The sequence below is a fragment of the Rhinolophus ferrumequinum genome, chromosome 28, assembly GCF_004115265.2.
Source record: "Rhinolophus ferrumequinum isolate MPI-CBG mRhiFer1 chromosome 28, mRhiFer1_v1.p, whole genome shotgun sequence".
NCBI lineage: Eukaryota > Metazoa > Chordata > Mammalia > Chiroptera > Rhinolophidae > Rhinolophus > Rhinolophus ferrumequinum.
The window spans coordinates 11,714,989-11,741,884 of NC_046311.1; the positions used below are offsets into that span (position 1 = coordinate 11,714,989).

Genomic DNA, 26,896 nt, shown 5'->3' on the forward strand with positions numbered 1-26,896 from the left:
ACGTGAATTCCTCCCTTGCAGCCTGGACTCTGCATAGCTGCAGCTCTTGTCTGGTGTCAAGCAGAGAAGGCATTTAATAGATAGATGGTAAAATGGATTTAATTCGCTCCTTAGATTCAAGGGTGAAGAATAGGGACTTCCGCTAAAAGAATTGTCAGAGGGAAGTGAGACCTTACATAAAAGGGTCCACTTGTTAACAGGAGCCTTTTTCGTAGTTTGTCAGACATCTGTCTTTTTAATTATTGGAGACGAGGAAAGCATTAGGGAAAATCTGGTTTTCAGTTTTCTAAACCTTTATTTGTTACTCTATATTGTTAAATTCTTGGGCCACTGTTCAACATCCACATTGGTTGTTGAAAAGCAGCAGCTATTAAGGCAATACCAGTATGAAGTAAATACTCACAAATGACTTGCTTGCTTTCTACCTGACATTTTCATTGTTTTATGGTTTTGCTCAGCGTTTTCAGACTACAGCGCAGCTATAAAGTTTAGAAACAAATACTATTATTTTACCATGTGTGTTGGTCAGGGTTCTCCATAGCAACAGAACCAATAGGATGGGGTGAGGGGGCGGAGACGGAGAGGGAGATTATTTTAAGAAATTGGCTCATGTGCCTGTGAGGGCTGGCAAGTCTGAAATCTGCAGGGCAGGCTGGGAACCCTCGGAAGAGTTGATGTGGCAGCTCGAGGCTGAAGGCAGTCTGGAAGCAGAATTCCCTCTTTGGGGGACCTCAGGCTTTTTCTCTTAAGACCTTCGACTGATTGGGTGAGGCGCACTCCCATTAATAGAGGGTCATCAGCTTTATTCACAGTCTATTGATGTAAATGTTCAGCTCATTGAAAAAAAATACTGTTGCAGCATCCTCTAGGACTGGTGTTGGACCAAATATCCGGGTACCGTGGCCTAGCCAAATAGATGCAAAAATTAAATCATCACACCACATATTTTAGTATTTCATCAAAAGAATCGTTTATCATGTGTTTGCCTATGTTTCCAGACTTAGTGGCCACATGGCATAATAACATTTTGGCTGTTATGATTTAATTATCAGTAAATATGATCCTCTCATCTTAATTTTCTCCGTATTAGGAAAGAAACAATAATTGTAAAGGAAAATTTAGATTCATGTCCTCATCTTCACAAATGGTTCATAAGGATTATATCTTTCTAATCCACAGAAAGGCTGTTCAACTTATCTATTTCTTGAGTGAGCTTTGGTAATTTTTGTCCTTCAAGGACTTTGTATTGACGTAAAGTTGCTTATTACGTTTTTATTATCTGTAGAAACTGGTAAATGTCTCCTTTCTCATTCTTGATATTGGTAATTTGTGTCTTCCCTCTGATTAGTCTGGTTAGAAATTTGTCAATTTTATCGATCTTTTCAAGGATCCAGATTTTGTTTTTATTGATTTTTCCCAATTAATTTTCTGTTTTCTATATCACTGATATTCTTGATACTCTTTATTATTTATTCTATTGATGGACAGTTTAATTTGCTCTTATTTCTAGTTTCTTTAGGTGAGAGCTATGTATGTAGCATGCTTTTCTATGCAGTAATTATAATAATTATTATAATGACCTTTTTGCCAGTGCTAACATCCATCAGTTCCTGGTTGGTTTCAGTTGCATGATTTTTCTCCTCATTATAGGTCATATTATCCTGCTTATTGGAAATCCTTGTGATTTTTGGTTGAATGCTAGAAAGTGCTAATTTTACCATGCTGAGTGCTGGACATTTTTGTTTTCATGTAACTATTGTTGATGTATGTTCTGGAACACAATTTTGCTAATCAGAAACAATTTGATCTTTTCAGATGAGATTTTTCAGATTTGTTAGGTGGGAATGGAATGGTGTTCAGTCTAGCGCTGATTATTCCCCACTATTGGGATAAGACCCTTCTGTGCACTCTACTCAATGCTCTTTGAATTATGAGGTTAGAATCTGACTCCTAAGAACAGGCACTATTTTCAACCGGGTGTGAGTGCTGGGCTCTGTTACCCCTAATCCTTTGATCGGGTTCTTTCTCCAGCCTCAGGTAGTTTCCTCACCGGCCTGTGCTGATCAGCACTCGTCTGAATACTCAAGGGGGACCCTTTGCAGATCTCCAGAGTTCTCTCTCTGTGCCTCTCTCTCCTCTGAGGTTCACTGTCCTGCAAATTCTAGCTGCTTTGCACTCCCTGCACTCTTAGTTCCTGTCCTCAATTCAAGGCGCCTACCAGGCTGTGACTTAGTTCCTCTTCCCTGAGTCAATTCTTCCCTTCAATCAAGTCTCTGCTCAAATGTCACCTCCTCAGAAAGACTTTCTTTGTTTACGGTATTTAAAGTAGTGCAGCACGCACTCCCCTCTCATTCTATCTTATTATATGCATCTAAATGTGCATCTCTTTATTGTCCGTGTTTCCTCACTATGATGAGCCCAATTCAGATCCTACATATGTACCTAACAGAATTGTATGCTCGTATACATCAAACATACACAAAAATGTTCATAATAGCCCCACATGGGAAACAGCCCAAATGTTTATCAATTACTTTATAGCAATGAAAATGAATGAACTATGGTACATGCCAACGTGGATGAATCCCAGAAATATAATGTTAAAAAAGGACCCAGAATACTTCATGCTGTTGAAAAAGGCAATACTAAACGGTAATGTTAGAATTCGGAGTAGTGGTTCCCTTGGGATGGGGCGCCCAGGGTGGCCTTCTGAGGTTCTTTTTCTTGAGCGTGGTAGAGAAATCGTTTGAGTGAAATCTTTTCAGTTCTAGGTCAGATATTGTCTCCTCTGTAAAATCTTTCCTAATTCCATGGACCAGGTCAGTCACTCTGTCTTCTCCAACCCAACATTAGAACAATTATATTATAGTTGTTACATTTTCCAAGGGAAAGGGGTCATCTTGTTTTTGTAAATTTAAGTATTTTGACTGACTGGCATATAGTAGGTGTCCTGGAAACGTTTTCTGATGGAAGGACTGAGCCATGAAGAAACTTCCTAACAAACGAATGAGCCAAGGGCTCTGCCTTCCAGTCCGGTGCCCTCTCCTTCATTTCCTGTTTATAGCTGAGGTTAGAGAGATTATCCCACATTATGTTATGTCTGGAGAGCCCAGGTTTGTGGGCACCTGTTTGTCGTTAAAAAGGAAAAGTGTTAAGACTTTCAGGTAACCCGTGAGTGGTCTCAAAGACAGGAGGTAGGATGAGATCACTGCTGAGTTGTGGTAACCCTGTAGCTGAAGGAACAGGATGTCTCTGCCTTGTGCTTTGCGTGGCTGCAGAGATTAGGCTGTGACTTGGCTTGTTCAGTAGGCCAAGAATATTTCGCTTCACATTTATGAAAGGATCCGATAAAGTTATCTTCTACCATTTGAAATCTATTTGCTTTGTAGGGTTGTTGGTTTTTTTCCCCACACAGAAGTTCTATTAAACCAAGGTACTATAACGTACCAGAGTGTCCTTTTTTCCTTTTAATTTTGAAAATTTCAATATACATAAACTGGGAGAGGGTGATCAAGTGAGGATAAATAGAGCTTCCAAAGCAAATTGTGTAGATCCTCTGAAGGAAAGTTCCTTCCCAGTTTCTTCTTACTGGAAGTGACTGGACCTCAGCAGTGATTTAGCTGAGTCCCAAGTGATGAATTGAGATTTCCACGCCAGGTTTCATTAAGGAACCCAGGATAGCATCTATTCACTTTGAAAAGAATTCTGGCGATTCAGCAGTGCCTTAACATTTCCAATGTATATTTTGATTAAGACATTTTTATTGGCACATACATTCTTTTCCTTTTTGCTAATCCTGCTGTGAATGTGTGCTTTTCTGCAGCTGTGGTGCTCCCATCCAAGTTTCCGAGGTGAAGCTGCTTTCCTTTTCCTCGGGGCAGCTCACCGTTTTCCTCCCTGCCGAGGTGAAGATCATAGGGACAGAGAACGACCGCGTCCTACCTCTGCAAGAGTTGGCAATGAGGACCCTGCATCACACCTGCCACAGTTTTCTGAAAGGTACTTGGGCTTTGGTTTTTTTTTCCGCTTCTTATGCAGTGAATTTAGGAAATTTGTTGATGCTGCCTATTTCGGCAGTGTTGTGTTTTTTGGGTTTTTTTTTTTTTTAGTGTGGTAGATACACAAAACGTATGAAATTGACCTTTTTTAAGTGTTCCGTTCGGTGGCATTGTGGACATTCACACTGTTGTGCAATGGGACTTTTTTTAATTAGAAGAAAAGTTTTCATGATGTATCCACACCGATCCCTTCAGCACCTCCTGTAGACAGAAGCATTTACTAAAACAGGGTCTTCAGTCACAAAGGACAGAGGTTAAAAGTTAAACTGTGTGGTTTAAATGAAGGAAATTGGTGTTTGGGATTCTGTATTTGGGGAAAGTGAGAAGGCTGACAGAGGCGCTCTCTTCAGTAGGAAAAAATTTGCAAACATCGTATCCTTAAAGCAAAACTGGGTACCTCTTCTAGCCGAGCAAATTTTTTTTTTTTTTTTTTTGCCTTAAAGTGTCCTCACATCGGAGAAATTTATGTACCTAGAGGGGAAGAAATATCAGGAGCCTCTCTTCAGTATTACCACAGTGTGCCAGCTCTTGGCTTGGAAAGGATTTGGCAGTGTATAGATTTCATAGGTCTTGTGGAGTGGATATCTGAGATGTTTCAGAAAGCACTAGGCAATATTAGTAAGAAAAACACATTTCAAGTGTTTTTAAAACTGCTGTTTTGTCTTTGCTTTGGGGAAAAAAGGGCCATAAAAAGACATCTAACATTAACCTTCCAGGAATGCCTAATACAAAGCTGTTTTGGCAAAGTAAACAGAAAATTGTAATTATTCCCCTATGAGTCAATTACATTTTTCTGATTATTGATAAGTCTGGACAGATGTAAACAGCGACAAGATAACTTGTATTTCCTTCCCAAAGATGAGTCAGTGACATTTAGGTTTCACCTCATTAGGGCCATTTCTTTGTCTACTGGATGCTTTTACCATCAATTGCAAGCCCAGTATATGTTTGTGCTCAGAATTGCCTGGGCCAGTGGGGTGTTTTACTTTAAACGTTTCTTTGGCGTAGCTCAGACGAAGCTGAGGAGGAAGCACCCTATTTTGATTAATGATAGCTCGTGGGAGTGAGACAAGGAAAAGCTTGGTTTCATTATTTTTCCTTTTCTTCATTTTCTTTGTTTCTCTTTTCATTCTTCTCGGTAAACATAATTTAGCTTGATTGATCCTAATGCCCCAGAGATTTAGGAAGAGCTTAATTAATGAATGTCCATTTTAGTTTTCAGTCCCATTCCTTTTTTTATTCTCTGTCTCTCCTAGAAGTTTATAAACCCTTTCTGGGTAAATTCATGTCTCTTTGATCTTTGTTCTTAAAGAATGTTTGGTCTTATTCTTTCCTTGCCTCTGCCTCAGGACAGCTTCTGGTTGCTCTTAAAAGAGCAGATTTAGGTTTTCTCTTAGTATCAAACATGTAAAAATATCTTTCATTTCCAAATAATGTGACATTTTTATTCAGTGGGTCTCAGATAACAGAATTTTCAGCATGCAGTACTTTTGAACTAACTGAACTGACTTGGTAACAAAGAGACATACAATATCTTAAGAAGCCTAGTTGAAGGAAATCTGACTTTTTTTATTTGTGCATGATTTTCTCTTGTGTTCCAGATTTGAACTTCCTGTCTCCAATCTCATTACCCAGAAGTCTCCTGGAGCTGCTGCACTGCCCCCTGGGGCACTGTCACCGGTGTAGTGAGCCCATGTTTACGATTGTCTACCCCAAGCTCTTTCCCCTGAGAGAGACACCGATGGCTGGGCTGCACCAGGGGTAATCATGCCTTAAGTGGGCACTGAGGCTTACACCTGGGCGAGGTGGGGGGTGGGGCGGACAGGGAAGGTGGGGGACGTGCTTGCAAGTGTGACGTCAGCAGCTTTCCAGGGGCACAGAGTCCTTCCTGAGATACAGTTAAATGAAACAAATGCACATTTTCAGCATCACAGGAAAAGCGGACTTCCCTTTGTTACTTTCTGGTCATATACAGAACACTTTTTTTATATATATATTATTTTATAGCTCATTCTTCGTGGGAGTGTTTTCCTGCAACTCCCCTATTCACAATAGTCTTTAGGCAATAAGGAATGTAAGAACAAAATACTTGGGGACCAGCCCAGCCCTTCTGTTTAATTGGTGTTGCTAACTGAGTGTGTGGCTAAACAGTGTGTGTGTGTGTGTGTGTGTGTGTGTGTGTGTGTGTATAGGTGTGCATGCACGCGCATGCGTGTGTTTGTTTTGAATTTATATCCCTTGCAAATGGCATTCTCTTGCCAGTCTCTGTTTCTTGGCACAATGCCTTGAACTTGCTAAGAATGTTCACTAAGTAAAAAACCCCATACTGGTAGTTTCAAAAAAGATACCAGACAATTAAAAATAGGACATCAAATGAAAAATCCTCCATTAGCACAAGCGTAGCTTATAGATTTTCTAAATTTAGGATTTTCTAAGTTTGTATTTTTCAGTTTAAAAAAATAAAAAAGTACTGTAATACCTCCCTTATCCACCAACGGTGGTATTTTGGGTTAGTAAGTTTTCCAGATAAGTTTTTACCTCTATTGGTGCCAAGAAGTGTTTCCTTTGTAATCATTTTTATAGAATGAGAACAAGCGTGGGCAGGGTGCTGCACCCCTATGGGCCTCAAAACGGGGACAGAACAGCCTGCTAGAGCCATCGTGAAGCTTAGCAGGTCCTCACTTGCTAAGGCGAGGCACATAATGGATGTTCAATAATGGTACCTTGTTTTCCCCAAAACAAGACCTAGCCGGACCATCAGCTCTAATGCATCTTTTGGAGCAAAAATTAATGTAAGACCCCGTATTATATTATGTTATATTATATTATACCCGGTCTTATATAAGACCGGGTATTATATTATATAGTAAAATAAGACCAGGTCTAATATTAATTTTTGCTCCAAAAGACGCATTAGAGCTGATTGTCTGGCTAAGTCTTATTTTCGGGGAAACATGGTACTTACCTTTTCTATCTCTGTACCCATTCCCGCCCAAAACTGCGTTTACCTTTTTCTTACCCTGAATAATCCTATTTTGCTATGCTTTCAGTTCCTGTTCCAACTCTCTATAGTTTTAATGTTTCCTGGTTTCCTCTGCCTGCCTACGGAAGCCCTCCTCCAAACCCTTTCTACTTGCTCCTTCTAATCCAAGGTGATCAGATCACCAAATTTATCAGAATTCCATTTAAATTCGGGTTAAAAGGACAGAGTCAGGGTCTGAGTGTAATACTACATGAGTAGAATTAACAAACGAAACATACACATCCATAAGCAGCAACAGTGCCTAGTGGTCAAGTGCCTGGGCCTCGTTATGACTCCTCCACTGGGATTCCTCAGGCAAATTACTTAACGTCTCTGAGCTTCATGTTTTCATCAGTAAAATGAGCATAATAACAATATATTTAATAAGGTCATCATGAGGAGTAAAAAAGCCAGGATGGTGCCTGGCATGAAACAAATACTAAGTAAATGTTAACTATTACCTATTTGTGTAGCTCAGAGACTTCGTAACGTTTCTTTCTTGGGGGTGTGTTTTTTAGCAAATGAATTTCATATCTGTAATATCCTAGGAAAATCAACCAATTCATTAAACTATGGTAAAGTCCTAATGCATTGTGTTTGCACAATTTCCTATAGAAGACATTTCCTTACTGAAAAAATGAAAGCAATTTAATATGGTCAGAATGCTGTTAGTAGCTGGTAAAATTCTAAATACCTATTTAAAAAGATAAACTTTCTTTTTATCAAGGTAATGAATTTGTGAACATAAAGTAGGTCCTTCAAACGAAGTCACCTTTATAAGCAATTTGGGAAAGTTATTCAGCATTTGCATATTCCATTTACTGCTACTTATTTCTCTGCTACAACCTAGAAATTCACTACGAATAATCTTATTTCAGAACATAAATACGGGGGTGCCAAAAAATGTATACAAGTGGACACTTTGGTCAACGTTGCTCAAGCAGTAGTTCACCATCGTCAGAAGTGTCTGGATGCTGATGGAAACCACTTTGAGCACCTCTTGTCATTGCAGAAGTCAAACGTCACTTGTATTCATCTTTTGTTATCGGTATATGTTGAGTATAACAATTTTAAGACAGTTTTCCTTTCTTAAAATGTGTATACATTTTTTTGGCACCCTCTGTATAATAGTATTAGTTTGATAAAATGTGTGTATCAGCTACATGGGATTTGAACAATGCCCTTTGGTTGAGCGAAGCCAGAAGTGCCTGTGTTTATAGCAAAGATGAGATGCCAAGATATAAACATGGCTTCCTGTGGTGAGTTAATGCTAGGGTCTGAATTGGCGAGTTTGTGGCTTTCATTTGGTCTACCCGATTTTGCTTCTTCCCATGTTGCTATGGAGAGTGTATTAAAAGCATTGACTTCAGTTTCTACCATAGTCTTTAAAGTCCTTTTTTTGGTCACTGAAAACCAAATACTTGAATCTTAGTAGTTTATCGCTGAAAGTAAAAATCAATATTTTTAATGTCATAAACTCTCGAAGGTCTTCATAACATTATTTTTTAAGTTGTCTAATACAGTTAGTTCAGTTTACATTGCTTGTCATAAAATAATGCATTGTATTAGCCAATATCTAAGTCAGTATGAACATCTGGCATCACTTTAAAAGAACATATTGAATATTCTTCTAAAATACCAAGTCCCATACAACTGTCATACACATCCAAGCATTAGTGCCAACCTAAATTTAATACAGAGTGAAGTAAAAAGAAATTACAGTATTTTTGCATAAACATTAAGTACCCAGACCTTCAAATATCTATAGCAGAGAAGAGTGGCTGGCATATTCATGACTTTTGATCCTTACAGGAATCACAAATTTTTCACTGCCAGAACTGATTGTTCGTTTATGAAGATGGAGAGCATCAACTTAGAAGGTTATTTATTAGTACAACAACGTGTGTCTGCTTTTTCCCACACATGTGTGATTCTCACAAGTTCTGGATATCCCAGCAGGAAATCAGGCTACCTAGGGTTTGCAGGAGCATTGTGTGAGTCTGCTAGGGATGCCCCAACAGAATCCCCCTAAACTGGGTGACTTAAACAACAGAAATCTATTGTTTCCCAGCTCCGAAGGCTTGGAGTCTGAAATCGAGATGTTGGCAGGATTGGTTCCTTCTGCGGGCTGTGAAGGAGGGATCTGCTCCAGGCCTCCAGGCCTCTCCTTGTCTTACAGACGACTGTCTTCTCCCTTCATCTCTTCACATCCCCGTCCCTCCATGTACGTCTGTCTCTGTGTCAAAGTTGCCTCTTTGTATAAGGACACCAGTGCTGTGCATTAGACCCCTCCCTGATGACCTCATCCTAACTTAACTAAATACACCTGCAATGATCCTGTTTCCAAACAAGCGAACTGTATTACTTTGCTCGGGGACCATAACAAAATGCTGTAGACTGAGTGGCTTAAACAACAGAATTGTTCTCTCACAGTTCTGAAGGCCAAAATCAGGGTGCAGATGGTCAGGTTGTGGAGAGGGCTCTTTGCCTCTTTTGAAGATGGCTGCCTTCTTGTTGCCTCGTGTGGCAGAGAGAGTGTGAGCACACGTGCACACAGGCTCTCTGGTGTCTCTTCTAAGGGCACTAAACCTCCTCTACATCTAATTATCTCCCAAAGACCTCATCTCCAAATACAATCACATTGGAGGTTAGGGCTTAACCTTATGAATTTGAGGGGTGGGAGGGGCACAGTTCAGTCCGTAGCAGTCACATTGTGAGGTACTGGGGGTTAGGACTTCAACATATGAATTTGGGGGGGATACAGTTCAAGCCGTAACAGTCTTCCAAAAATTTCATGTCTTTCTCACATGCAAAATAAATTCACGTAACCCAACACCCCCCAAATACTAAGCCATTCCAGCATCAACTCTTAAGTTCAAAAATCTCATCTTAAATATCTCCATCAGGTATGGGCAAAAGTCGGGTATAATTCCTCCTGGGGCAGAACTCCTTTATAGCGGTGAACTTCTAAAACCAGGCAAGTTATGTGCTTCCAGTATTAACAATGGAACAGGCATTTTCTCCCTCCCCATAAGTTGCCTTTTCCTTCTGTTGTTTGTTTCCATTGCTGTTTAGAAGCTTTTTAGTTTGATGTAGTCCTACTTATCTGTTTTTGCTTTTGTCGCTTGTGCTTTTGGTGTCATATCTAAGAAATCAATGCCAAGACCAATGTGAAGAAGTTTTTCCCCTTGTTTTCTTCTAGCAGCTTTATAGTTTCAGGTCATACGTTTACCTCTTTAATCCCTTTTGAGTTGATTTTTGTTCATGGTGTAGGATAAGGGTTCATTTTCATTCTTTCCATGTGAATATCCAGTTTTCCTAACACCATTTATTGAAGAGACTGTTCTTTTCCCACTGTGTATTCCTGGCTTCCTTGTGGAAGGTCAGTTGACTGTGTACGTGTGGGTTTATTTCTAGGCTCTCTTTTCTGTTCCATTGGTCTATATATTCGTCTTTATGCCAGTACCATATTGTTTGGATTACTGTAGCTTTGTAATATATTTTTTTTAATATTTTAAAATATTCTTCAACAGATTTAAGTCATTAGCTGTTTCTTTCTTATTGTGTCACTCAACAATTATGTATTGACCATCTGCTATGTGCTAATCTCTACTAGGTATTGGGGATTCAGCTATGACCAAGCTATCGGATACTTTTTTCTCCATGCATATTTTACTCCCAAATTTCTAGGGCATGGACGACAGATCAAGTAGAGAAGCAAGCATGTAATATTTAAGCCTCTGGTTCGGCACATTGACTCTTCCCATGAGAGCCAGTTGCTATTAACATAAATGTAACAAGCGATACAACATGTTATTAGATGATTCTCTCGTAAGTTAATTCATATACAGGCTCGAGGTTTTATCTGATCAACTCTGTCTAATAAATATTATTTTTCTTTTGGCTTGAATTTCTGTATGAGTCAAGAATGTGCTTTTTGTTTCTAATCAGGAAACACGTTTGCAAAGAAAATACCACATTTCTTATGATTTTTGTGGGCTCCAATGTGTGCCAACAACGTTGTGATTTATTTTTTCAGAATGGTGGTATTTCTGTATTTTAAAAGTGAGCTAAAATGCTCTTTCTTCTGCCTCGCCTATAAATATGCTCAGATTCTAAAGCAACAAATGTCACGTCTGATGTTCTTTATAGACTGTATCAGCATCACTTTCCTAACTGTAGAGTTTATTACTTAGCTCAAGTATAAGCTAAGTATCCCCTAAAACTCTCACATCTCTGGTGCCACAGTTCTGAAATTTTAAGGGCCCTAGCCAACACAAATACATGCTTAAAGTAGCAGAGTTGGTGTACTTGTAACAACTTATATCATTAATTCAACAGACAGATATACCGTGTTTCCCCAAAAATAAGACCCAGCTGGACCATCAGCTCTAATGCGTCTTTTGGAGCAAAAATTAATATAAGACCTGGTATTATATCATATATCATTATCATATCATATATCATATCAGACCCAGTCTTATAGTAAAATAAGATCGGGTCTTATATTAATTTTTGCTCCAAAAGACACATTAAAGCTGATGGTCCGCCTAGGTCTTATTTTCGGGGACACATATGTTTTGGGTACTATGTTATCAGATGAGTCTCCCAAAAGTAAATAGTCCACAGACTTGGGATTTCTCTGTAGCCTGAATAGGAAACCCCCCGCTTACCCGCCCTACCCTCTTGAGCGTGCGTCATGAGTTAACGATGCTCCAATGGACATTATGCTTCAGTGAGTAAAAATCCCACATCTTTACAGAGTTGGATTCTTTTGCTTCGAACCTTTATTTTTAAAAATTCAATGGTTGTGTACTGCTTCTATGAATGATTTTCATTGACTACAATTATCTTTAAAAAATGGATCAGTGAGCTGATCCTCAAAAATGTACTTGCCATTTAAGATAACTTTGTGTCTGAGTTTCATTTCAACTGTGATTTATGTAAATACATACATTCTGGTGTAGCAAAGTATCTGAACGAGGGTTCTAACCAAATTTAATTTTTCAAAAACACTAAGGTAATACAAAGTGTCTTAAAATTACTTAAATAACTTAAAATTACATCATTTCCTGAATTAAGATCTCAAAAAGGATTCTTACCTTCGTGTGGGTTGAGTTTGGGTAGTTTATAGATTTTAAGGAATTCGTTTGTTTCTTTATGAGCGTGAAGTTGCTCAGACTGTGTTCCCTTGTATCTTTGTAACGGCTGCAGGATCTGTAGTGATATCGTCTGTATCATTTCTTAGGTTAATTTGTCTCTTCTCTCTCTTTATCTTTGTCAGTCTTGCTAAAGATTTATCCGTTTTATTGATCATCTTAATCCTAGTGAAACTTTCCATTTCATTGGTTTCTCCTCTTATTTTCTTTTTCCCTTCTGCTTTGGGTTTATTTTGCTCTTTTTTATTTTTATTTTTATTTTTTTAGTTTTTCTTTTGGCACAGAGGTTCAGATTATTGATTTGTGACCTTTTCTAACATCAGCATTTATTTCTATAAATTTCTGTCTCAGCATTACTTTACTGTGTGTCACAATTTTTGATTTGTTGTAGTTTTCGTTTCCATCCAGTTCATGTAAGTTTTTATATCCTTTGAGACTGCCCCTTTTATCCATGGGAAAGTAGTCATTTGACCCACTCATGGGTCAAAGAAGTCAAAGAACTACGTTCTTTAATTTTCACGTTTGGAGCTTTTCCTGTTGTCTTTCTGTTACTGATTTCTAGTTTGATTCCGTAATGGACACAGAACATGCACTCTGATTTTCACTTGTTTGAGACTTAAGATGCTCTTCATGCTCCATCGTCCTGGTAGAAACTTAGGTTATTAATTTTAGAGCATTCTTCTTTTCTAATGCCTGTGTTTAGTGGTATAAATTTCCCTTTAGTACTGCTTTTGCTGGGAAGAAGACCTCCAAACCCCCATTATTCAGATTCTGAAATTACCTCGACAAGCAATCCCTGTGAATACATTTGTAGGATAAATTCCTTAAAATTCTGTTTTTCAAGCTCTCTGATATGTATGTAGTCTAGCTAAATTGGTGACGTTTTCTGTTGCATAATGTTTCTCACGTATTTCAAACTCTATCATTGCACTGTTGGTTCTAGTAAGCAGAATTCAGAGCGTAACGTGGAAAAGGCTTGTTTTTCCTTCGCTAACTGAGGGATATTATGTCATCTGAAAACTGCTAATAAAATGAGCACATACACGCCTCACCTGATGCCAGCTCTCAATTTGAAAAGGAAATTTACATTTCTGCTGTGTACTTTGTGGACCATGCCTAATCCTTTATTTTAACAAAGAAAATGACAGCCTCCGATGGAAAGAGTCCAGAGACGTTGACCTTGAATTCATGATGTTCTTCTCTGCCTTTTCTCCTCTTCCAGGAGGACCGCTGTCAGTTTTGTGGCTTACTGCTGCTCCACCCAGTGTCTGCAGACTTTCGACCTGCTGAGTTGATAAACACTCGAGAGCCTCAGGAGTGCTGCCAGCCCGACTCGGCACTTGCCTGCATGTCACACACACTGTTTGTGCGGCCGAGGACAGGAGAATCCATCCAGCCAGGCCAAACAGGCCCTTCCGGCCGGTCCTGTCGGATGCAGGGGCCTGCAGAACTCTCTGGAAGTGTCATGACTGAGCTTCAGAGCTAAAATGCCTTCACCCTGCCCCCACGTTGGAATATATCCTCTCCCAAATTAAGGACCCTTTGTCTTCTGTGTTTTTCTTTTTATCCCTGTGTCTCATATGCAAACTATTTAGTTTGATTAGTTTGACGTGCCTCCCAAAATCTAATACACAGCGAGTTTCCATTCCCTCAAGAACTATACTTTGATAACATAACCAAATTAATTTTTGGACACACATGCCTTCAATAATACTTCTAATCTCTCTCTTTCTTTCTCCAGAGAATGCTTTACCCCAGGGGTTATTCTCTAGGTTTTTAACAAATTTCAGCAATCTCCATGGCCTCAATACTATAGTGGGGGACTATAGTGGGGGAGGGGAAGGTCCTGGTTGGCTGTGAAGTCAGACCCCAGGGGAGCTCCTGTAAGTGTCCTAGCGTACACCCTCTGAAAAGTTACAACCTGGTTCATAAGTTCTGCAGCATATCAAGAGACTTGTGAGGGGTTTTAAAAATAAAAAATGGAGGCTATAAATGAAATACACTCTTATTTTGAAAGGCTGTTTACAGAAAAATAATTTTTGATATTTTTGGTTTCCTAATAAGATTTTTTTAGTATATGTATATGAGAAGAGTTTGAGGAATATTTGAGGCTCTCAAAGACCGAATCCTTTCCTTTCTAGATCTAAACATTTTCTGGCTAATGAGAAAAGGGGAGAAAAAAACACATCAAAATATGTCTTCCAGGGTTTCTTGGTAGTTGGGTTTATTATGGTGAAATTTATATTGACTTTGACATATTTTTGTGACGTGTGACAAACAGGCTTCAGCTACTACGGCTACTAGTTTTTAGCAGGGGGATTCAGAGTACAGCTTGGGTACATTTAATTAAATACTGGGTGCAATAGATTATGTTCATTTTGACCCTAGATGTCTGATGTACTTAACACTGTTGTCCAGATACCACTGAGAAGATACAGGAAGAACAGGTCCAAAGTCAGCCTTGGGCTTTTGCCAAAAGACCATAAGTGGGAAGTCTGGGACATTACACTCTGACAGAAGAAATACTGTTAATGGAGGAGTCACATATTTGTTCTTCCTTTGAAAGGATGGCGTTTCAATGTTGCACGGCTGCCAGATGTCCATCTGGTGGCTGTGAAGTGATTCTTTGACTTTCTTTTTTTTTCAAACTTTTAATTATACAGTGTTTTCTCTCAGGCAGGACTGAAAGGGGAACCAAGAAGGTTTACTTGGTAGGAGAATTATTTTCAAAAAATTTCAGACTTGTCCAAAAGTTTGGTTTATGGAATTTTATTAGCTGCCCTACATCTGTAATGCTGGGCTCTAACAGTGCTAAAAATCCTACCAGTTACTGACGAGTGTGTGATCTTTTCACAGTCACACCCCCCGCTGCCCGGAAAGCAGACTGTCCACGTAGAATGGTGAAGGCAGAATGTTACATATGTTCCAGCTGAATTTCCACTGTTCTTACTTCCTCTTGTCCCTTTCATAACTTGGGCTGTTCAGCCTTCAAAGGCTCGTAGTATAATAGGAACTGGTGATCTATCTCAAAATATAACACTTCTTTCATCCTTTAGAATAATTGAAGTTTTAGCGTAACCTCTACCTGTAGGTAAGTCAGCAGGTGAAAAATGTGGCATGAACCTTCCCAAATGTGATTCGGGCCTAAGTGGCTGCTCCCTATCCTTTAAAAAACAGTAAATAAATTGTGACATCTTTCTATTTCACCCTCTGCAATCATGTCTTAAAATGGAGCTCTGAGATGTGCTAACCTGATATTCAGGATTCTCATTGAGATTAGGGTATGTAATACTTTTGTTTTAACGCGTTTGAAGTTTTACAAAGACACTATCCAAGCATCCTCTGTTCCTGTTGCAAGCAGAGGGCATTGAGCACCAGCAGTGGGCAACCTTTGGGCAGTCTCAACCTTAGCCCTTGGCGCAGCACCCGGCTTAATTGATGAGAAATGGAATTTATAATTTATTTCCCCTGGTGCTGTTCATTATAAAAATTTTGTGTTGGATTCCCTGATGTCATTCTTAACCTTTTGCTATGACAAAGGATATTTTAGACCAGGGGGAAATTTGCCTCCATGCTATGTATTTGAATTGTGTGCAGAACTTTGCAGAAAATTCTAAAGTGTTATTATATTGTGTTTTCTTGAGCAACGATTATACTACGTAGAGAATTAGTTTATGCAATTATAGTAACGCAAAAAAAAAAGTGAGTTACTTGGGCAATACAGTCTGTTCAGGTAATTTTACAATCAATAATCTGATATGTGGTTACTGGAAAATTTTTAAATCCAAAATACCCTCTTGGGCATGAGCCTTCTTATGATTTTAAACCCTATCAGTGTTACTCAAAAGGCCTGTTATCATACCAAAATCCTCAATTACATAACATTGTATAGAGGAAAGTATAGATGAAATGTTGAATCATCAATGAATACATATATATATGTATATATTTTTTTTAATTTTTTTTATTTTTTATTTTGAGCACACTTTAAACTTTTTTTTAATGATCAGTCACCACAGAGCCCTGGCTGGTGCAGGATCCACTCTGGTTCAGAGAGAAGACTAGATGAAGTCCTTTGTCACCTGGCCTTCCTCTTTCGGAAAAGTGAGGTAGGCTTGAAACAGTTTTGATCACCATACTGAACACCCACTAAAAACATTTCACTCTCGGGGTTGTCTGATTAGCTTAATGTACATCTCTCTTTTCTTCCACGTGACAAATTAAAATGTTTAGTCTAAGAAAAAAGGGTTCAGTACCAGTTGGCTTCCGAGACTTTGCATATAGTTTTCCCTAAAATATATACCCACTTTGTAATCGCTGGGGACATTCAAAGCCAGTTTTTAAAGTTGTTAATGGTAACATTAGGTGTCTGTTTCCTGAATTGAAAAATCAGACATTTTTATCTTTACTGGAAAAAGCTTCAACTTGATATGTTGCTTCAGAAATCAAAACATTTTTATTCAGATGATTTATGAACATGGATTCCTAACGGGGCCAACACTAATGAAACCTGATGCCATGAAATACTGAGAGGTCAATTCATTTCACAGACTTTTAAACACACTCTCTTCAGGAATCTAATTTTAAAATGTATCCTTATATAATCCTGGCCATTTTAGTATTTTTGTGGTTTCTACCGACTCCTGCTTACTTCTATATTTCCCCAGGAATTCAGTGAATATCTTGCCTTCTCTTAAACAGGGAAGTTTTATAAAGTATACTCTTGACAGTAGCTCATTGTCTAGCTGAAAATGATTCAAGTCTCACTGTCCCTACCCAGGAAGTACCTCCCTGTGTCATCCGCCAATATATCTGACATGATGCAAGTGTCTGTAGGAACGGGATTGATCATAGCTGAGTGACTTATCCTCGTTCAGGACAAGAGAGTGCTTTATAGCCTAGATGTTCTCCTGGAAACATGACTACCCGGTCCTTGTACTTCAGAGTCAGAAAATTACTGGCAGCCCAGTGTGGTGGCTGGGCAGAAGGGGGAGCATTTGGAGATCACTTCTATATGTAATTAAGAGACGTGCAAGGGTTGTCCAGGTTTGGACACTTTATAGTCCAGTGTGGCTTATCCTTGTTATCTGTGTCAAAAAACACCAGGGTGGTTTCTCATAGTGATTTTGAGACTATCACCAAGATTTTTTTCTTTCCGTCCGTCTTTCTTTTCTTTTCTTCCTTTTTTTTTTTTTTTTTTTTTTTTGGTATCATGAAAGGAATTTCTAAAACTCTGTGTTCTGCCTCCTTAGAAATTATGACAACATTCATTTGGAGTGTGGACATTTTCTAAAATTTACACTGTATCCAGTTGGGTTGTTCTCACAGCTACGGCTGTTTATAGAACAGTTGAACCTGAACCATGTGAATGTTTGGAAATATCGATGGTGGTAGCTTTATGGTCTTCACCAGATTCATTTTGTTAAGAAAAATAAAAGGGCATTAAATATTTAAAGCCAGCAAAAAATTGCGGAGTAAGTACCTCCGAAAATCCTCCCCTCCATAAAAGCAAGGAGGGAATTGGCAAAAATTGTCCGAATCAACTTTTCTCAGAACTCTGGAAATTAACCAAAGGCTTGCAGCAATCCAAGGAATATTTACTCAAAAGAAATTGCTGGATCTCAGAACAGTAAGCTTTGTGGCATTTTAATTTGCCCTACTTCCATTACCTTCCTCCCTTTCCAGCCCTGTTGTATCTTTGACAAATAACAGTCCACAATCAAGGTAGAAGCAGCATCGTAGAAGCCACTGGAGGGGAACAGAAAGGGGTTGGAGCTCCTTCAAAGCTTATTCCCAGAGAACTGTCATTATTTGACTTGTCTGGCGGTTCCCTGGAAGACCTCACTTGCAAGGCTGTCTTTATTTTGCCCGATCAGAGCCTGCCAGGTGTGAAAAGCCTTTTCCACAGGGACATTTATTGAAAAAATGGAAAATCAAAGGCAGTTGTGGCTGCCTGAAGCAGTGAATAACCATTGGAGCAAACAGTAGGCTAACCAAAAACTTAAAAGGAAAAGCTGAGGAATGAGGTGTTTGAAGGGGCTTTCTAAAGCTGTGACATTCCTGGGAATCTAGATGGTCCTGTGTATGCATAGTGCTTTGCACAAGTCAAGGATTGTACGCCTGCTCAGGAAAGACTTGAGAGCATCCTAAACTCTCACCTTCACATTGGCCTTGAGGATCTGCACAAGCAGATAGTGAAGCCTACGGCAGTGTGGTCAACTTCCTGGCCGAGTTCAAAGGGTGTCCTCACCAATGACTGGAAGAGTTATTGGTTTCAGATGGTTAAGGAAATCACTGTGCAATCATTATCATAGAACTACCTGAGTGATACTTCCATGTCTATACATTACAAAGACTACAGAATTCGTTCAGATGAGTCACTAAACAAATAAAAACCAGCATCTACTTCAAACCCTTGGCAAGTAAGTAAATCTAATTTCCAGAATTACCCTATTATTATTTAAAATAATCCAGTTTCCCTAAAAAAAAAAAATTATAGATGTGTCAAGAAACAAGGAAGTGTGTCCCATATATAGGGGAAAAAGCAGTCAAGAAATTATTCTTGAAGAGGTCCAGATACTTTGTACACAGTGACTTTACATCAGCTATTTTAAACATGTTCAAATAACTAAAGTGTGAAAATGAGGTCTCACCAAATAGAAAATATCAATACAAAGAAATTGTTTAAAAATATATAAATTCTGCAGATGAAATACAAAAACTGAAATAATTCCTGAGAGGTGCTCACCACCAGATTTGAGCAGGCAGAAGAAAGAATCAACAAACTTGAATGTGGGTCAATTGATATTATTCAATCTGAGAAACAGAAAGAAAAAAGAATGAAGAAGAATACAGCCTCAGACCCATGGGACACCATCAAGTGTACCAACATGCGTAATGGGAGTCCCATCAGAGAAGAGAAAAAGGCAGAAAGAATATTTGAAAAAAATAATGACCAAAGGCTTTAAAATATGATGAATTTACATATCTACGAAGCTCAATGAACTCCAAGTAGGGTAAACTCAAAAGAGGTTCATGCCTGGACACATAATCATACCGTCAAAAGATAAAGGCAAAGAGAGAATCTTCAAAGCAGCAAGAGAGAAATGACTTATGTACAAGAGATTCTCATCAGAAACCACGGAGGCCAGAATGCAGTGGGATGACATTTCAAGTGCTATTGTCAATGACTATCCAATAAGAATTCTATATTCAGCAAAACTCTCCTTCAAAAATGAAGGAAAAATTAGGACATTTACAGATAAACAAAAACCAAATTCATCATTAGCATACCTACCCTACAAGAAATAATAAACAGAGTCCTTCAGGCTAAATGAAAGGACAATAGACAATAATTCAGATCCACATGAAGAAATAAAGAGCACTGAGAAAGGTAACCACATGACTAAATATAAAAGACAGCATAAATGCATTTTTGTTTGTAACTTTTTTCCTGCTATCTGGTTTAACAGGCAACTGCATAAAATAATTGTAAATCTGTGTTGATAGGCACAAAGTGAGAAAAATTTGTATGAAAATAATAGTACAAAGGAAGGGGAGAGAAACACACCTACATGGGAATAAAATTTTTGTATGCTACTGAAATTATGTTGGTATTAATCCAAACTAGATTGTTCTGCATTAAGATGTGAGTTATAATCCTCAGGGAAACCATTAAGAAAATAACTAAAGGATACATACTAAAAAAACGCAACAAGGAAATGGGTGAACTAGAAAATATCTCCTGACACAACAGAAGGTATGAAAGTAATGGAGGAACAGAGGAACAAAAAAGACATAAGACACAGAAAACAAATAGCAAAATGGCAGACCATATCCTACCATATCAATAACTACATTAAATGTAAATGGATTAAATACTCCAATTAAAAGGCGGAGATAGCAGAATGGGTAAAAATCACGATCCAACTATATGCTGCCTATAAGAGACATTTGTGCCAATGACACAAATAGGTTGGAAGTAAAAGGATAGAAAAGGTACCTACGTGTAATAACTAAAATAATAAAACTCTTAGAGGAAAACATAGGTATAAATCTTGATATTGAACTAAAGAATATTTTTCTTACATATGACACCAAAAGAACAAGCAACAAAAGAAAAAAATAGGTAAATTATACTTCATCAAAATTAACTTTTATACCTCCAAGGACACTCAAAAAAGTGAAAAGACAACCCACAAAATTGGAACAGTTATTTCAAATCATATATCTGATAAGGCTCTAGTATCCAGAATATATAAAGAACTACACGGTGCTCGCTCAGCTGTTTTGAAAAACAGATTGGCAGTTTCTCAAAAGTTTAAAGCTAGAGTTACCATAGGATCCAGCATTTCCATTCCTAGGTGTCTAAGAGAATTGAAAATATATGTCCACGTAGAACCTTGTACACAAATGTTTATATTCATAATAGCCAAAAAGTAGAAACAACTCAAATGCCCATCAACGGATGAATAGATAAATACAATGTAGTATATCCATGATGGGATATTGTCAGCCATAAAAAGGAAAGAAGTACTCACACATGCTACAACATGGAGGAACCATTTATGACAGAAGCCAGACACAAAAGACCACATACTGTATGATTGCAACTATATGTGAAAATGCAGAATAAGCAAATCCATAGAAACAGGAAGGAGATTAATGGTTGCCAAAGGCTAGAGGGGAGAGGAAAATGGGTAGTGACTGCTAACGGCTGTGGCGTTTCTTTTTGGGATGATGACCCTGGTTTGGAGTTAGACAGCCCATCCTTGTGAATCTACTAAAAGCCACTGAACTGCATACTTTCGAGGGGTGAATTTTATAGTATGTAAATTATATCTCAAAAAGCAAAGCCAATGGTGCATCTTACTTTACGTATCTGTTAATAAACTACTTTTGGATAGAACAACAAGTCGTCCAGAAGCCATGGATGGGACTGCTGTCACCATGGCGGTGAAATGGACGGAAACTCAGTGTTAACTGCTCATCTGGGGTGAGTCTGTTCTCGCTGGGTAACACCAGCATTAGGCCAGTGGTGCAGTCATTTAAAAATCCCAATGGTAAGACTTCCAACTCACTTAATCCATTTATCACACAGTTATTCCACTGAAGACCCCTCGGGGACTAAATCCCATTGAAAGTAATACACCATTAAATTAATGTTTGAAAATATAATCAAGTAGGAAATTCTATAATGTATCAGAAGTCATATTTGCTTTTTTTCCTGGCTTGCAGCTCTGTGTTTTGGGTACCATTCTTTACCTAGAACAAAAATGTACAGGGAGGTATTATTTACTAAAGGTCCTATCTTTTCAGCATAATTATTAAATATTTGTGCTTATTCTATCAGGTATTCCCAAAATACCTTAATCCAAGGCTGTTCATCCTTCTCTGAAACTGACAAAAGTCACTGTTAGATTTTGGCCAAACAATTACACCCTCTTTGCTCGTATGGAGTCAAATACAACAGACCAAAATTATGTCTAGATTTTAGGTAAAATATAGAGATTTTTAAATTGTATATAAGAAACAGTTGCTATACCTTGCTTTCTTCAGGTATATGTCCTTTATTTTTAGTCCATTGGGCTGGTAATGAATTTTAAGAGAAAAAATACAAAACCTAGTTGTAATATTATTAATATGATTTTACTATTTGAAATAATCCAGGTAAATTGTGTTTTGCGTTATTACTAATGAGCCTTATACATTGAGTATTTAATTCAATCATCCATAAAAGTACTTGGTCAACTACCCTAAGAGGGAAAAACCTTCTCTTTTTAAATTCCTAGAAAAATATACCTTAATCTCAGCCTTCCTGCAACAATTCTCTATCCACATAATCTTTTTATAGTTTATAATTCATATCAAGTAGCCTTTTTCTGATTACAAAAGCAATACTGCAGGCTAAAGAAAGGCATGAAGAAAAAGCTCACCATCCTTGGAATCCCCCCACCTTGTGGTGATCGTTTGTCTAATTTTTCACTCTTTTCTATGAATCCTACAAATACACACACATGGATTTACTTAGTGGCGTCTTAGTACAAATATTATACGATTTTATAACCTGCTTTCTTCACCTAATGCATTATGAAACCCCATATCAATAAATATAGATATACATAATCACTGGCTACATGGCATTACACGTCTACCAATATTGTGTACTGTATTATACATATTTAATAATATTTTTAAACAAAAAGATTGTTTGGTTTTGTATTTAAAGTGATCAATTTCAGTTTCTATGTAATACCAATTTTTGGGGGGAAGGCAAATGGGAGGTTAATTCTTTTATAAACAAGTATATTGCTACTAGTTTTATAAACACATTATTACTTTAGCTCTTTTCAACCAGAGCGATCTTGGAAAACTTTATCCTTTTATTTAATGTCAAATTCACTGTGACTAGAGCCCTGAAGTAGGATTTAACTCAAAATGGACTTTTGTTTGTATAACTGTCTAGTATGCCAATTTTCAGTAAAGGGGTTTCCCCAAAACCATTACCATTTGGCATATATTTATAAAAACAGCAACAAAAAAGTGAGCTGGGATTTGATCAATTAAGCTTCTGTTTCGTATTAAATCTACAGCATTGATTTACATCAGATTTCCAGCCAAAATATTTATAGTTAGCACAATAATCTGGGGTCACTGCAAAAATAAGATACGGGAACCAACTTTAAAACAAGCAGTTCACGTTCACAGAAAGAGCTGCATTAATGCCAGGGAGAAAATGGCATGGAGAGGGGAGCCAGCAGGAGGGCGTGAGTCAGCAAAAGAGCAAGGCACACCCTTTGGGGGAGTTTGCCTGGCTCATACCCATGTGGCAGAGGAGCTCTGCAGACTTAAGAAGTGTGAAGAGATCAGAGTAAGAAGAAAAGAAAGGCAGGGGGGTGAGGAGAGATGATGAAAAATATTACACCACCACTTCAGAAAGAACACATTACTTAAAACAAAAATGAGCATAATTTTACTAAGTAGCTATGTGTTCTCTTCATCCTGTTTTGCTTTATCAATATGTACCCAAGTCTAAGGAAAGAACTATATGGATTTCGTACCCTCCATGTTCTCCTCTGCCTCTAGCAAACCACAGTCCTACCAGGACTTGCAGGGCCCTGATTTTGCTGGTGCCAGGCGGTCACCTCCAGGCAGGCAGCTCTGATTGCTTACGGGCCAGAGGGTAGGTGTCCTGGAGCATGGTGGTTATGGTGGTTGTGGTCGTTCTGTATTTAGGAAACCTCGGCTGAACGTGAGCACGTCTCTGTTTACTTTGTAGGAGGCTAACCTGAGTATTTGAAGATGGAGAGAAGCCCTAAATGAATGAGGTAACGCACAGTTGCAGAAGACGTGGTGCACGATCCTTTACGAAAGGTCCCTGGATTTGCAGTGTTTGGCAGAGGAAGAGATATGGGGAAATACTGAAACTCACTCTAAAGGTAAACATAGAAATGTAAGATTAAAGAGCAGAATCATCTGATACCACGAGTATCAAAAAGAAAGCAAGAAGTGACTTGATGTTTGCCTGTGCCTGTGGCCACCTCAGGGAGCTGTCTTCACATGCCACCTTCCTTTGGGACAGTCCTGCCCAGTCCCATATCTTTGCGTGGATCTCCCTGATATATCTGAATTGGCAAACTCACCTCAGAGGATGTGGAAAATTCCTTAAATCAAATTCAGCACACCCCGCCCCACCTCACCCTCAGGTGTCTCACAGGTTCTTTTTCAGCCCTTTTGCCAAATTTCTAATTTGTGCAAACGTGGATCATTTCTACTTCAGATCAGTGACTCTGTTTCTAGTAAATGATTTCCATGATCTGTATGTAAATATTTTAGTGATCTTAACCAGGAGTTGTAGCCATAATTGTCAAACTGCGCTGTCCACATTACCAATATGAAAATCACCTTTGTTCTACTTGTATACAAAGAACCTTTTAGAAAAATCTGGAAGTTTCATTTGGGCCCCTTTATGTCACGTTTTTCACTGGCGTCTAAAAGAGCCAATCTAGCGAGAGCCCTCGTTTGAAAACATGCCATCTGGTACTTTGTCACCATAAGATGCTGAGACACTGCACGTTTCATAGTTTTACCTACCTGGCTGTTATTTAACCTGCAGCTTCCTCATAACAAAACTTTTTCATGTTATTTTTACTATTTGAAGGAACATACAACACATTCATCTTTAAGTGATATCCTGGTTCCTCTCAATAGAAGAAAAAAATCCAAATGAGACCGAAATCTAGGAAGGGAGCTCACGCAGACCAGCAAAACCAGAGGGAGCTGAAAACAACATTCCATGCTCGCCAAGTTTGTAAAGCATTTTTTAAAGTTCTCCCAACCCCACCCCACCTTGTTCTTAGGAGGAAAGAACACAGGGTATAAATAATGAATGAATAGAATAAATAGATATGATGGTGACCATCTGTGTAAAAACAACGGGTCATACTTTTAGACTTGTGAAGTCAATTCTTTAGCTATGTTTTGCCCTATATAGCAACTTAAGAATATTCAGACATGTATCCGTTACACGAAATAATCACTTCAGTTCTAAAAATACTCTCCTGCTTCTAACTCAATTAAAAAGAGATGCAGCAGGAAAGCTTAATTAAGCTTTCTAGTTGTTAAAACTCGGCTTCCAGAAAAAAAATATACTATCCTTAGTCCCACAGTACAACTGCAAAAAACTAATATATTACCTGTCAAGAAATGTTGGTTCCTTTCTTGTGCTTAGCACTGAGGCCATAGAATGGGATCTTATTGGGTAAACCCAACATTGTGGTGGGCCACGGATGAGAATGACGTGTGGGGAACATCGGCCTCAGGAGAGGGGAGTTGATGGGAGGCCAAATTCCTTCAGGAAATTTGGGACTAGTTGAAACCATCTTACCACACCTCGCTCTGATGATAGCGATTGAAAATCAATCTTAATTTTTTCAGCACATGGTGTTAACAGTGCAGGCCTCACAGCTCCAAAACAACAAAGAAAGAACTGAAACGTCATTTACAGATGGGCAGTGTGTCCCAGAGCCCATGGGGGGGCCAGGGCAGGGGCGCAGAAAGCGTCAGGGTAAGGAGAGAAACTTGAATACCTTCTGCAGACAACAAAAACGAGAAAATCCAATCTGCGGAAAAGCCACACAAGACAGGAAAGAAACATGTTGTTTGGGGCGCTGACAAAAGAGATCCACAGGCAAGGTCGGTCTGGCTTTGAGTAGACTATCCAGACCATGCCCCCAGGAGATGCAGCCTGAAGACAGTGTGTGTCCCCAGGCTCAAGGCTTGGCTAGTATAACCCCCACTGGATGGCCAGGTGGGGTGCAGGCACCCCACGGTGTGGGCATCTGCAAGGACCAAGTCTTCAATGGGCACCCCCAATATGAGCAGAGAACCAAGGCTTTGCAGTGGTCCACACAGCCAGCCAGAGCCATAAGACCTGCCATCTCTCCTTAGCGGTTCTCAGACATTGGGAGGGAGAATATTTTGGCCCATGTTTATTACGAGAGGAAAGCAGTGCCAAAGGAAAGTTAAGCGGTAGAGCTAAGGTTTCACAGTCTGATTGCGAAAGGGTTGGAGCTCACACTGCACTTCTTCACTGGCACGACTCGTCTTCAGACTGGCAGGTGCAGTACTAGGCTCTGGGGGTTCCGGGGTGAGCAGCACAGAGCCGGGGCCTGCCTTCAGGGAGCTGGTAGCCTAGTAAAAGGAAACAGTCAGCAAAAACATACCCCAGTGGATAGTTACAGAGAACGGCAAGTGCTAGGAAGATGAAGGGGGTGCCAGGAGAGGGGCTCAGAGGGGCAGACTGGGCGGGGAGTCGGAAAGGGAAGAAGAAGCCAGTGTGGGAAGAACTGAGGGAAGACTATTCCAGGCACAGCAGCTGTGTGCTGCCGGCTCTGTGGTGGGGAAGCGCCTGGCCTTTGTGGAACTGAGCCTGGAGCGTGGTCAGGACTGGGCAGCAGAGGCTGAGGCCAGGGGCTGACAGGGAAGCAGCCCCAAGGGGGTGACAACAGCGCTGCTCAAACAATGGAGGTTCTCTCCCCAGGGACGTGCGAAGCTGTGGCGCACAGGTTGACAGCTCTGTCACACTTTTCGATGTGACATCTTGAAGAATGCATTGGAGGAGGCTGAGAGTGGAGCATGGCCAGAGCCCGCTGGAATGGGGGGCAGCCCAGAAGAAGGGCCAGACTGGAGATGGGGAACAGTGGACGGAGAGCAGCATGGACAAGGTAAAGCGGGTGGCACTGCTGACGAGGGAGAGAAGGGGCCCCAGGTTTCTGCCGGGTCTTCCAATTCCTGCTCCCTCTCCGTCTCGCTGTCCGCAGCCTCTTTGGTTTTGGCCTGTCTCTTTGTTCTTCACCAAAAGAGCAGTCTCCCTCCCTCCACTGCTCCCACTGCCTCCCCCCCCCCCCGGGTCCCCGCCTCCATCTTGCCGCCACTGCCCTCTGACACAGCTCTTGGAGGTCACTGACACCCATCCCCACCACTGCAGTCCCCATAGTCTCCACCCCACGGACCCGCCTGGCCTTGAACTCTGGCCCAACAGGCCCGTCCTCCTACCTCTCTGTGTCTTTGGCTCCTCCTCCGCCGTCCACCCCCTAAGTAAACACAGCCCCCCAGCTGTTAGGCTAAGGCTGTCCTCCATGCTCTGTCTCTTTCAT

The 26,896-nt window shown here is 39.6% G+C and overlaps 1 protein-coding gene and 1 long non-coding RNA gene across 5 annotated transcripts in view; both read left to right on the forward strand.

Annotated features, from left to right (window-relative positions):
* Positions 1–14,056, forward strand: part of LRRC28 (leucine rich repeat containing 28) — a 77,512-nt gene extending 63,456 nt beyond the window's left edge. For all 3 annotated transcript variants that reach the window (XM_033100230.1, XM_033100233.1, XM_033100231.1), the window contains 3 exons: positions 3,824–3,999; positions 5,660–5,819; positions 13,462–14,056. In XM_033100230.1, coding sequence (XP_032956121.1) covers positions 3,824–3,999; positions 5,660–5,819; positions 13,462–13,534 — 409 coding nt within the window. In that variant the 3' untranslated portion in view covers positions 13,535–14,056. The remainder of the gene's footprint in view (positions 1–3,823; positions 4,000–5,659; positions 5,820–13,461) is intronic.
* Positions 14,057–16,244: 2,188 nt separating this feature from the next.
* LOC117018914 (uncharacterized) lies at positions 16,245–26,454 on the forward strand. 2 transcript variants are annotated; one of them, XR_004422361.1, is made up of 3 exons: positions 16,245–16,348; positions 23,518–23,677; positions 26,281–26,454. It is a non-coding gene; the product is annotated as an uncharacterized LOC117018914 (long non-coding RNA). The 2 variants fall into 2 exon arrangements; XR_004422360.1 differs by lacking the exon at positions 26,281–26,454 and adding an exon at positions 24,400–24,531.
* Positions 26,455–26,896: the final 442 nt, after the last annotated feature.